General features: G+C 43.8%; 1 protein-coding gene across 1 annotated transcript; it reads right to left on the bottom strand.

Annotated features, from left to right (window-relative positions):
* Positions 1 to 8342: 8342 nt before the first annotated feature.
* LOC127295855 (N-alpha-acetyltransferase MAK3) lies at positions 8343 to 11498 on the bottom strand. Its single transcript, XM_051325856.2, has 4 exons — positions 11205 to 11498; positions 10977 to 11103; positions 8941 to 8996; positions 8343 to 8631 (listed from the first exon to the last, which is right to left on the bottom strand). Exons 1-4 carry the CDS (start codon positions 11406 to 11408, stop codon positions 8419 to 8421), a joined length of 600 nt encoding a protein of 199 aa, XP_051181816.1. The 5' UTR covers positions 11409 to 11498; the 3' UTR covers positions 8343 to 8418.
* Between the last annotated feature and the right edge of the window lie 286 nt (positions 11499 to 11784).

The raw sequence follows: 11784 nt of genomic DNA, 5'->3' as shown, positions 1-11784 counted from the left end.
GAAAACATGTGATCCTCACATCACCGCCATCCCCTCCGGTTGTCCCGATTTATGTCACTTCGGGGCCTTTGGTTCCGGACAGCGACATGTGCATACAACTTGTAGATACAATCTAAGCAATAAGTATAGAGCTTAAATCTAAGATCATGCCACTCGGGCCCTAGTGACAAGCATTAAGCATAACAAGATTGCAGCAACAATAACTTCACAAACTTTATAGATAGACTAATCATAATGTATCATCCATCGGATCCCAACAAACACAACACCGACTACATCAGATGGATCTCAATCATGTAAGGCAGCTCATGAGATCATTGTATTGAAGTACATGGGATAGAGAGTACCAACTAGCTACTGCTAGAACCCGTAGTCCATGGGGGAACTACTCACGGAGCATGATGGAGGCGGTGGCGTCGATGGAGATGGCTTCCGGGGGCACTTCCCCATCCCGGCAGGGTGCCGGAACAGAGACTTCTGTCCCCCGAATTGGAGTTTCGTGATGGCGGCGGTGCCCCTGGAGTCTTTCTGGAGTTTCGTCAATTGGTATCGCGTTTTTAGGTCGAAATGGCTTATGTAGGCGAAGAGGCGGCGCAAGGGGGCGCCTGGGGGCTCCTCACAATAGGCTGGCGCGGCCAGGCCTGGGGCCGTGCCGCCTTACTGTCTGGTGGCCCTCTGGCTCTCCTCCGACTCCCCTTCGGTGTTCTGGAGCCTTCCGGGAAAAATAAGATGTTTGGTCTTCGTTTCGTCGAATTCCGAGAATATTGCCCGAACAGCCTTTTTGGAACCAAAAACAGCAGAAAACAGGAACTGGCACTGTGGCATCTTGTTAATAGGTTAGTTCCGGAAAACGCATGAAATCATCATAAAGTGCAAGCAAAACATGTAAGTATTGTCATAAAACAAGCATGGAACATCAGAAATTATGGATACGTTGGAGACGTATCACCGGTCTGCCGGACCTGGCGCCAGACTGGCCGGTGACATGCCCGGTGCCGCCGGGCCACAGACCGGGCCGGCCGATAGCCGTCAGGCCTGGCATCGGGCTAGTGCCAAGCGAGCGCTTTGAGTCCCTAGATCCGCTCCGGTGTGCACCGGTATAGGAGCCGACATTCGTCGGGCGGTCCGGAATGGAGCCGGTGTCGCCGGGCTGGGTGCCGGGCCAGCCAGAAGAAATCGGATGCTAGTGCTGGGCTTGAGGCGCTGACTCCCTGGAACGATCCCGGTGTGCACCAGTGCCAGGGCCGGCCAGCCAGTGTGGCACCCGGTGCCACCGGACTAGACGCGGGCCTAAGGGAAACTGATGTTTCCCTTTTTCATCGAAGTGGGGGGCTCCCTTCACCTTCTTGTTCCATTGATACACCATTATGCATGTTATACTAATACCTGAGAATAATCTTGTAGGCATGTATTAGTCCGATTACTCTAGCTACGGTGTCATTGTAACCAAAATAATGGATAAGGGTAAAATACCCTCACACAATTATTTCCAATTTTTATATCGATCTCAACAAGGAGCTTAGGAAAGTCTTTATCTGTGGTGTTTCTGTTGCACTCAAGGTGTCACTAGTCTTGAGTGAATTGACTGCAAGAATTGAGATGGAAATGAGTGAGTATAAATAGATGATTATTGAGTATTGTACAGTGTAAAAGTAAATAACATAAAAGTAAATAGTACGAATATTGTTTGGAGTTTACTGCAGATGAAAAGCTAGGCACGGAGAGATACTGTTTATGGTGCTAGCGACTGTGCTAGGTGGAACACATGATGTAAGTGATTATAATACTTATTATTAGTGTGCAAGTAGGCAAGCAACCCGTATGATAGTCAAGACTCTTCTTGATATATTTTCTTGACTCCATTGATCCTTTTGCATGTTACCACAAGCCATGGTTAGCACAACAATTAAGGTCTTGAGTCCAGATCAAGGCTTTAAACTTGATGGCCCTTGTATTTCTCGAGTTATACTAGCTCCTCTTTGATATCGGTCGTGTAACTCAGGGGTCGCCGACTCATTATCAAATAAGTTCATGCCAATGAGATCTCAAGATCATGTTGTTTAGGCCCTTAAATTAGACAACGAGCATTGGTCATACATAGACAATCTTTCTCGCATAGAATAATCACAACGATAATCAAAAATAGGTGAAATTAAGATAGGCACATCAATCTCACCAATCAACTACATCTCCCACGCCTATGGGCTTTTACCCGCACATGAGAGTAGAATAGTGCAATGATATAATCATAATGTAAATAGAGTTCATCTCGATATTACCATAGAAAGCCACAATAAGAAGGAAGATCAAATCCAATTCAAACCAAAGTATGAATAGAGTCTCAAACCCTAATCTTTAAAGTGTGAACCTCTATCTCTAGCAAAGGGGAATTATGGATGAGTAAATGATCAAGAGGTTGGAGATCTTGGAGGGAATCAATGGAATTCTGTTTTATAGATAAAATGCATGGAAATGCCTGACTTTAAATTAATAAAACCCTTAGGTTCAGACATGCCCTCCTGATAAAGAGAGCGGCGAGAGCAACGAAAACGGATATTCAGCCCATAGGAGTACAGACTGGTGCCACAACTGTGACGGGTTGTAGCAGATAGCGAACAAGCTAAAGAAGGCTTCTTTTAGCGGAATCTCCCCGATCCACCAATCCAACTAGAAGCAGGTCCAGCGCCCGTCACCGACCACATGATTGGCGCCAAGTTTGAAATAGTGATTGGGCCCACTTAGGTATTATGATGTTCACCGTCATCTTTCCGGACACGTGTCTATGTTGTTAGCCATACGAATATCGATAATATAGAAAGACTAAAATAGTACATGTCAGTAACAAGGATAACATAATTGTTTCACCTCGGGTTATGTAAAGTATTACAAAGCAATATGGCATGTTCATGAACTTAATAAGAAATGTCACACGGCAAAGATCTTCGTGGTATATGCAGGAATCATTGTGGTTATCAAGCCCTTGACGTCAATTATTGTCGTAGAAAGTGTTCCGGACATGTCCGCATATATCTGAATCCATAGGGTCACACACTTAATGGTTTAACGTCAACTAGAATGTGATTGCAATAGAAGATATGTAATAAGAAATTCCAGAAGATACTCGGAGAGTCTCATTTTATTCTTTAAGTGCCCAGAATGTAAAGAGATTGTATGAAATATGTTTCGGCATATATGGAAGGCTACGAAACGATCTAGAAATTTCACCGAAGACTACATAAGGTTCGAAATATTCCACAGCCGGACGTGGAAAATTTTAGAAGGGAAAAACCCATGAGGGGCCACATGGACCTTGGCCAATGGGCCCCACCTAGGGCAACCAACCAAGCGGGGATGTCCATGGGGACTCCCACTCCCCCAAGTCGGTTTGTGATGAGTGGTAAAATTACTCATTTTTATTGCTGTTTAAATCAGATATTATTCAACATTAATATGGAAATAGATCTCTAGACCTACCACTAATCAGTAATTATTGCATAGATGTGAAAATCTCTTTGGTTATTTATTTTTATGCAGAAATGACCACTTTAAGGAGAAAATCAAGGCTAATTATTGAAGAATCGCGAGTTGGCATTATCACCAGTGAACCAGGCCTCCTCAGAGACAATGATGAGGGTGTTTAATGACCACTGGTACAGTCATCCCTCCCATACCGGATGACTGTACCATGTGTCGGCGGCTTATTCTCATCAAACCGAGTATTTATCGTGAAGGCACGTAAGTCATCATAGCGATGATGTAGAGAGAAAATACCGCATAACTGATTATTTATCCGTTGGCGGCATAGAGCTAGCTCCGAAGCTGATCATCGGCGGGATAGGTTGCAAGATGACTGGCGGGGCTTGGTGGACTAAGATCCCACTCTAACCTCGGTCATAGTCGCACACCAAGCTCACCACGGCCAAAATACAACGGTTGGGATTTCGCCGATCTCCCTCTTGATTCCGGCGACACTAGCTCTATTGCGGCCAAACTAAAGCATCTCTGTCCAACGTCTGCTCCATTTTGCACAAAATTGAGCTTCTTGTGGCTCTGTCTTGCACCAAATCGGAGAAAATCGACGCGTTCGTGTGCCAGTGGAGATACTGGCCCATTCCGGTGACGTCAAGCGCCTCTAAGTGGTGTCATAGGGTGGCGGAGGGCGCGGGGTGTCGGCGGAGACGTTGCCGCCAGTGTACCGGAGTCGAGGGGGGACAATGCTGAAGCGGGTGGGAGAGCCAAAATTATACCTTGCGGTCGAGGTTGAGTATATTTACTCTTTTTTTTTACAAAGAGCATATATTAATATCGAAGATACCAATTACACCCAGACTCTGCAACAACGCATTTCCCTAACGGCATTACGGATGCACACAACCAAAAAAACAAAGAAGAATTACATAAAAAGAAAAGTCCCGCTACGGTGGTTTAATCATCGGAACAGCAGCACAAACACCACCAAGACAGCACCATAAGTCCAACTTCTTCAAAAGCGGCGCTACCAAGAAGGAAACAGTGCACAAGCGTTGCCGTCGTCCGATCAAAGATCTGGATTTTCATCCTGAAGAAGGTCCTCGCTCTCAAAACAGTGCCTTCAACAAGGTCATTGCCAGGCACAACCAATTAAGGCTAGACCTTGGATTTTCACCCTGAAAGGTAAGACTTTGGTCTTCTTCGGTGCAGTCGCCCCCACTTGCATGTCGCTGCTCCAAGTCATGAACCACCAAGCCAAAATCTCATCGCCCCAAAGATTGGGACCTCCATTGGTAGTACTCAGATCTCGGCCTTCATGACATTCTCTGCCAGCACCATGGAACGAGAACGTGCCCCACGATATTAACAGCCAGCACAGCTTCGAAGCGCTCCCTCTGAAACCAAATGGCCAGAGTAAAACACGGGTGTGCACGACCGAATCCCACCCGATCCAGCAGTCTCCAGGCATGATTCGCCCATGGAAGATCACCGGCGGAGCCTTCCGGAACCCGTCACTCTAGCCAGATCAATGGGAACACACCTCCGGTAGATCATCATCTTGACGCAAGTTGAAATCCTAGGACCGCCGCCATTATTCTGGCCGAAACCAGCGGCCCCCACGCCGCTGGTCGACTCCCGATGATCGGAGAGATCGGGTTGACCCTTGCGGTTCAGACGAGCCTAGGGATCAGACCGCACGGCACGATCCGCCGCTAGAACTTGGCCACACGCCTGCAGCACAGGATCGGCCATCGCCGCCACAGGCTAAGGTCGTGCTGCCGCCTCTAGCGAGCAGCGCTGTACGTCCACCACCTCCGCGCCTCCCTCCCGCGACGGCGAGCGCCGCCGTGACGCCGCTCGAACCGCCGCCGCACCACCCTGGAGACGGGAACCCCGCGCGATGGGATCCGTCGGGGAGCACCCACCCCACTCGCCGCCTTTGGCAGCCAGGTGTGGCCGCCACCGCCGGCGACGGAGACAGCAGCGTCCGGGGGCGGAGATCAGAGCCGCCGCGCTCTCGGGATCTGGGGGCCCTCCGGAGCCGCTCTCACGCGAGCGACCCGGGAGGGAAGTTCTATGTGGGGCCGAATCTTATAATTTTTACTCTAAACCTTTTAGGGGATCTGCTAGGTGCGGTTTATGGGAGTAAATCCGAAATTTTACTCCTCTAACCGATTATAGGGGATCAATTAGAGATGCTCTGAAAACTTTTATGATGCTATCATTAATTCTAAGGAGGCAGCAGAGCCAATAAAATGGATTTGGAAATCACGTTGCCTATCTACTCAGAAATTATTTTTCTGGCTGCTGCTACTAGATAGACTTAATACAAGTGATCTAATTATCAGAAATAATTTTTACGTGGAAGATAGTTCATGTGTCCTTTGCTCTAATGAAGGTAATGGGAGCACCTATTGCACTTACTGTTTTCATGTGAGTTGAAAATTTCTGGTCGAGATTGAATTATGAATGGGATGCTGAACTCAGTTCGAATGAGATGTTAAAGAAGGGGGACTCAGGCAGAACAGTATATGTTCAAGGAAACTTTGAAGTTGGGTGCTGGAGCATATGGAGTCATAGAAACTGAACGATTTTTGAAAATGAAGCACTGAACCAGGACAGATGTTTCTTCATGTTCAAAGAATACTTTTCTTTGATTATGCATAGAGCTAAGCCTAGTCTTAAGGAAGGAACGAAGCAATGGCTTGACAATTGTGATTTATTTAGTTTTTCTGCCTCCGTCACATGTAAATATTCCTTTTTGGGGTTTCTATAAATGAAAAATGACACCGTATGGATCTTTCCTACTGTATGTGATTCAAAAATGAGAGCACGGATCTAGTTGCTACAGAGGGGGTTCAGTTCTGCTAAAAAATAAATCTCTTGTACTTAGTTTAGTAGATTTAGGTTTGTTGAATGAAAGGGGGCTCAAACCCCTCTTTGTTTTTACGCCGACAGTTGTCTTAGAAGAATTCAGAGCTGAAACGGGGGTCTCGCATGTCCCTGATATTTGTTTTGGTCAGCAGGAGCTTCTCAGTAGAATTCTTGATCTCAAGGCTCTATCTACTCCATTCTCTATGAAGGAAGTGACAGTGTTATCCATTTGACCCCCTGTGATTGTGCTCCCGGTTCCAATGGATTGAATGGTTTGTCCCTAAAGATGTGTTTGGTCCATTATTGCTCCTGGCTTTTATAAGCTCTGTAATGATTTTTGGGCTGGTTGGATTGGTTTACAGTGCCTCGGCGCCGAAGAAATTATTCACAGAAGCCGTCAATGACTATAGCCCCATTATTCTACTAAATTGTCTCCTTAAAGTATTTTAAATTTTTTTATTGCCAATTCCTTGCAAAATGGATTTATACAAGATTGTGCAACGCAGTCAGTACAGTTTTATCAAAAGGCATACTATACACGATTGCCTTGGTTGGGTCTTCCAATTTTATCCATCAACGCAATGCTTCTACATTTTTATCAGAAGGCATAGGATACATGGTTATCTTGGTTGGGCCTTCGAATTTTATCCATCAATGCAATGCTTTGGGGTGCGAATGTGTCATTTTAAAGGTAGACTTAGAAGGGGATTTTGACACAATCGAGCATCACACCATTCTTGCGGTTCTGTAGTTCAAAGGTTTTGAACTATGTTTGCACTGAAGCCGTTAATGACTATTCCCCCATTTCCCTCCTCAATTATCTCCTTAAAGTATTTAAAAAAATCTTGCGATTCGTTTACAAAAATGGTTTTATATAACTGGCGCATCGCAACCAATACGGTTTTATCAAAGGGCATACCATAAAAGATTGTTATGGTTGGGCCTTCAAAATTATCTATCAATAAATTCAAAAAAAATCTATCAATGAAATGCTTCTAGGTCTAAATGTGTCATTTTGAAATTAAACTTTGAAGAGGCTTTTGACACAATCGAGCATCACACGATTATTGGGGGTATGTAGTTCAAAGGCTTTGATGCCTGCTGGATTAGTTGGACAAGGTCCATTTTTAATCTGGTTCATCGGTTATTCTTCTAAATGGTGTACCAGGGACGGAATTCTGATGTCAAGTACTGTTGGCGTAGACCTACTACAATCAATCACAAACTCTGCTTGCGTTGAAGGCTTGATGTCCCATTCCCCTACCTGCCTTGGAGAATTCTCCAGTTATCCAATACGCCGACGATGCCATTATCATCATGCCTGCATATGCTCTTCAATTGCAAAACCTACATGTCATTCTACAGGGACAGTCCTATATGCTCAGCGTATTGTACTTAAGATTGGCCATGATCTTGCCAGGGTAATCGGATGTCAAGCGGGATCGCTACCTTCCACTTATCTAGGCCTACCGCTCGAACTACTCACCCATCTGTTACTGATCTTTTGTCATTAGTTGATAACTGTGAAGCATCCTTTGACAACCACAAACATCTGGTTATATATGGAGGTCATGTGACCCATATTAATGATAATCTTTCTTCCTTTGCGATGTTTCAATGTGTACTCTCTACCTCCATCAGTAAATCATTGAATCTGCCCAAAGACACTGCCTATGGCGATCACACATTCACACGCAGTCATCAGCAGCATGGTAGATAGATGGTCTACCGGCCAAAGAAAAAGGTGGCCTAGGTATGATTAATCTACGCATTCAGAATCAAGGTCTCTCGCTTGAGTTATATTACATAAATTCTACATGCAGCCGAACATACTAGTCCAGGCATCACCAGTCACCACTAGCTCACCAAAGGATCTTGCGAGTTTGATGTATTTTGAAATTTTTGACACTTTTATATGCATTCTCTAAATTTGAAAGTTACCAGCTTGTGTTCTGATGCTGAAAATCTGCACTCAAGCTACATGTCAATAGAAAGAATGAAACAGGAAAAGGATCACAAAATAAATACGATTCGTTTCCATCTGATTCCACTTTTGAGTAGGGTACAATATTATCACAAATATGGCGAATCCATGTGTTGTTCATCTCTCTCCTCACCCACCATCATCGGATGTAGACCAAGTTGGGGGCGTGGAAATAGTAATTTGAGACGGAAAGCATCAACACCATTTAGATAGTACCTGTACAGCCTCTTTGCTCGGATAAAGCCAAGGCGACCATACAGAGCGAGGGCACCCTTATTTGTAACTTCTGCTTCAAGCGTCACCTGGATTGCAAGCACGAGTCAACATGTCAAATCCTTTTGTTGTTTACACTGTTAAGCAAAATGTACAAGTATTGTGGTAACTGAAGGATAATCTAGTCATCATTGTTTTTCTTTTCTTTTCAAAGAGGTTTTGAACCATAAATATATACTAGCAAACAAGCTAGAAGATGACTCAGGCTTGATGAAGGTAAGATTGATAATTATAACAAGTTTTAGTATTTGAATTATATAACTGATATGTTATCTCACATGTAATATTTTTAGAATGAAATGAAAAGTTAAAGGCTCGCAGAAATATACTAGAATTACCTCCTCACAGCCAGATTCCATCATTACACGAATGGATCTAGTAACCAGTTCAGTTGCTGCATCATGAAGAAATGTATGATTAGCTGGTTAACGAGACTAATACATTCATAGCATGTTAAACTCTAAGACTGAGATTGCAAGGGTTCCAATGTAAGGAGTAGACAAAAGATAATTCCTACGTGGTACAAATTAGAAACATTATGCCACTAAGAAACTTCACTATGTTTTCTGTTTAGAGCAAAAAATGCACTGATATCTGATTTTTGCCAGACTGAACTACCTTATAGATTTTCCAGAACAAACTCAATATATGGAAGTTGCTGCAGAACATAAGTTACAGTAAACCAGACGGGCAAGAAAGTTTGCTAGATTTATTTTAGAATAGCTTGCTAGGTTAGGTAGATAATGATGCACATATCAATTGCAATTAACAAAAAAAAAGATTGGACAGTTCAAGGGAAGGGAGTACAAGAATGCATGTCAATTGTCAAGAAATAATAGCATCAAAGAAAAACAAATGCACCTTTTCTTTCTGCAATTGAAGCAGACCTAAGGTCAAACAAGAACAAAAAATAAATAACATAGCTGCTTCTTTCTGGAAGAGAATAAGAAATGCACTCCAAAACCTATTCGTAGATAATGGACTAAATTAAGTCCTACAACACAAGCAACATCATATTAAAATTGTGTGTCAACACCAACTCGCCCACCAGGGTTCAATCCATCAGGTGAGAATTTATTCCCCGGAGTAACTGGTGTCACACTCGTTGTTCTTTAAACAGTTCCATGAGGTGTTAGTGCCTGGTTAGCCGAGCTCGGTTTTTCATATTAAAACTAATTGCAAATCAAAAAAAATGGAGAAAATCAGGAAAAAATGTGCTAACCAAACATGTTTATATGGGAATGTTAAGCCACATGTAATTCTACAGCATAAGGTAAGCATAGAGAGATCAGCAAACAAAGGGGGATTAGGAAAAAAAAACTTCTGTTAGTCCTAAGAACTAACACACAAATTGATAAGGAAAAGATATATGATGTCACAAAAAACATAAGAATATCAAGAACAGCACACGGTAATCCAAGGTTTTCAGCAGATTTCCCTTATACAAATACCCTGTTGATTGTACCAAAAAGAACATATGATAATCCACATAGAGAAAAAACCTTGCGACTCCACCATCACTTGTTGACTGAAGTGAAAAAAAACTGTACCCTACACTCAAGCCCACAAGTTGGTCAAGTTATTTAATTAATTGCATATAAATGCTCGGAATATGCATTATGTCTGTAATAAATCTCTTTGTGGTACTCCTGCGGAGCAAAAGGCACACTTAGAAACTATACCAGTTCTTTGGAACAGATTTGGAAGCGAAAGGAAAACACTTCCATCTGAGACACACCAAGCAGATAAATTATAAATGCAAGCATAAAGGTTGCCCTTTAAGCAATGCTTAAACCTTAGTTATGCAGAGGCCAGGTCTAATGCTTAAGCCTTTTAAGTAATAAAATGCTCTTTATCGAGAAAAAAAAAGTTGCTCCCAGTCAAACCAAATGAATTAAACAAGCTGTGAACTCCGGACACTTTCCACAGAAAGCACAATGTGTACTCCGAAATAAGAAAGGAAACAAGCCAAACTGCATCATGCAATCAAATGCTTTTGTGATAACAGTTGATATTTCACTTCTTTACAGAGCAAATGACCATTAATCGTGTCTTTCAACTATGGGATTCAGCATTGCAACCTTGCAAAAACACAAAGAACGAAAGGCCACACCCATATACAAGAGTAAACAGAGTCTTAGCAGTTACATACACTACAGAAGACAAAGCATTTGAAGTAAAAGTATACACACGTAAGATCTCTACGAGTAGAAAATTATCAAGACTGTCTTTCCAATAGACCACACTAAGTCAATACTACAACCTTAGACATACATACATAGCAAGATTCCAAGATCAAACATCGCCTCCTAGCAACAATTTATTGACTACAAATAAAAAAAGGTAACATTTTTTAGAATCTAAATTGACTCACCGATTCCTCGGCCTCGGTAGGGCTTGAGGACGACGAGCATGGCGATGTAACCCCTGAAGGAGCCTCTGTGCTCCCCCATCTTGCAGACCACAGTCCCCACGCACTTACCATCCTTGGCATCGAACGCCTTTCCGACGGATCCCCCGGAAAAAAAAACAAGAAACCGTCAGAATACACGAAACCAACAAAGTTTTAGGAGGAGAGTGCAAGGAGAGGGCACAGGCGTACGAGGAAGGTGAGCTGAGGCCAGATGTAGACGAAGTAGCGGTAGGTGAAGATGGAGTAGGGCTCGCTCAGCTCCTCGTCCACCAGCGACATCACCAGTGGGAGGTGCTGCTCCCCTCCGTAACTAACATACGCGATCTCCTCCCCGCCGCTGGATGAGCTTCCGCCCTCGGCGGGGGCAGTCTCCGGCATCACTGCCGCCGACATAAGTCGCCGGAGGATGAGCCAAGATCGGCGGCGGCGATGGAGAGCTGGACGAGGGGGGACGCACGGGCTGTTGGACAAGCCGGTGGGCTAGCCTAACCAAACTTTAGGCCGAAGGGACGTGGGCCGAGCCCGTGTCGCGAAAACCCGGTATAATGTTCATCTCTATCTGAACGAGACGAAGCCCACATCGGATTTTTAGCCTAACCTTTTAGGGCTTTCTGATTCAAAGAATGGCAGAAAAATGTAGGATTTTCATTCTAAAAAAGTGCACCGTTTGATTCGTACGATTGGAACTCCTAGAAATATATAGAACTTTTTTGTTTAGGATTGCATTGCACTATATTTTGGAAAAGGAAATATATCCGCTCAAACCTCA

This window comes from Lolium perenne, chromosome 1 (assembly GCF_019359855.2).
Source record: "Lolium perenne isolate Kyuss_39 chromosome 1, Kyuss_2.0, whole genome shotgun sequence".
Classification (NCBI taxonomy): Eukaryota; Viridiplantae; Streptophyta; class Magnoliopsida; order Poales; family Poaceae; genus Lolium; species Lolium perenne.
The sequence above is the reverse complement of the archived record's forward strand: the minus strand, read 5'-3'. Positions and strand labels throughout refer to the sequence as shown.

Excerpts from the sequence above, each read along its gene's own strand:
- LOC127295855 (XM_051325856.2), bottom strand. The coding sequence starts at position 11,408 with ATGTCGGCGGCAGTGATGCCGGAGACTGCCCCCGCCGAGGGCGGAAGC. Across the intron at positions 8,997-10,976 it reads CTACCGAGGCCGAGGAATCG|CAACTGAACTGGTTACTAGA; the intron begins GTGAGTCAATTT and ends TTCATGATGCAG. Across the intron at positions 8,632-8,940 it reads TGGAATCTGGCTGTGAGGAG|GTGACGCTTGAAGCAGAAGT; the intron begins GTAATTCTAGTA and ends CTTGCAATCCAG.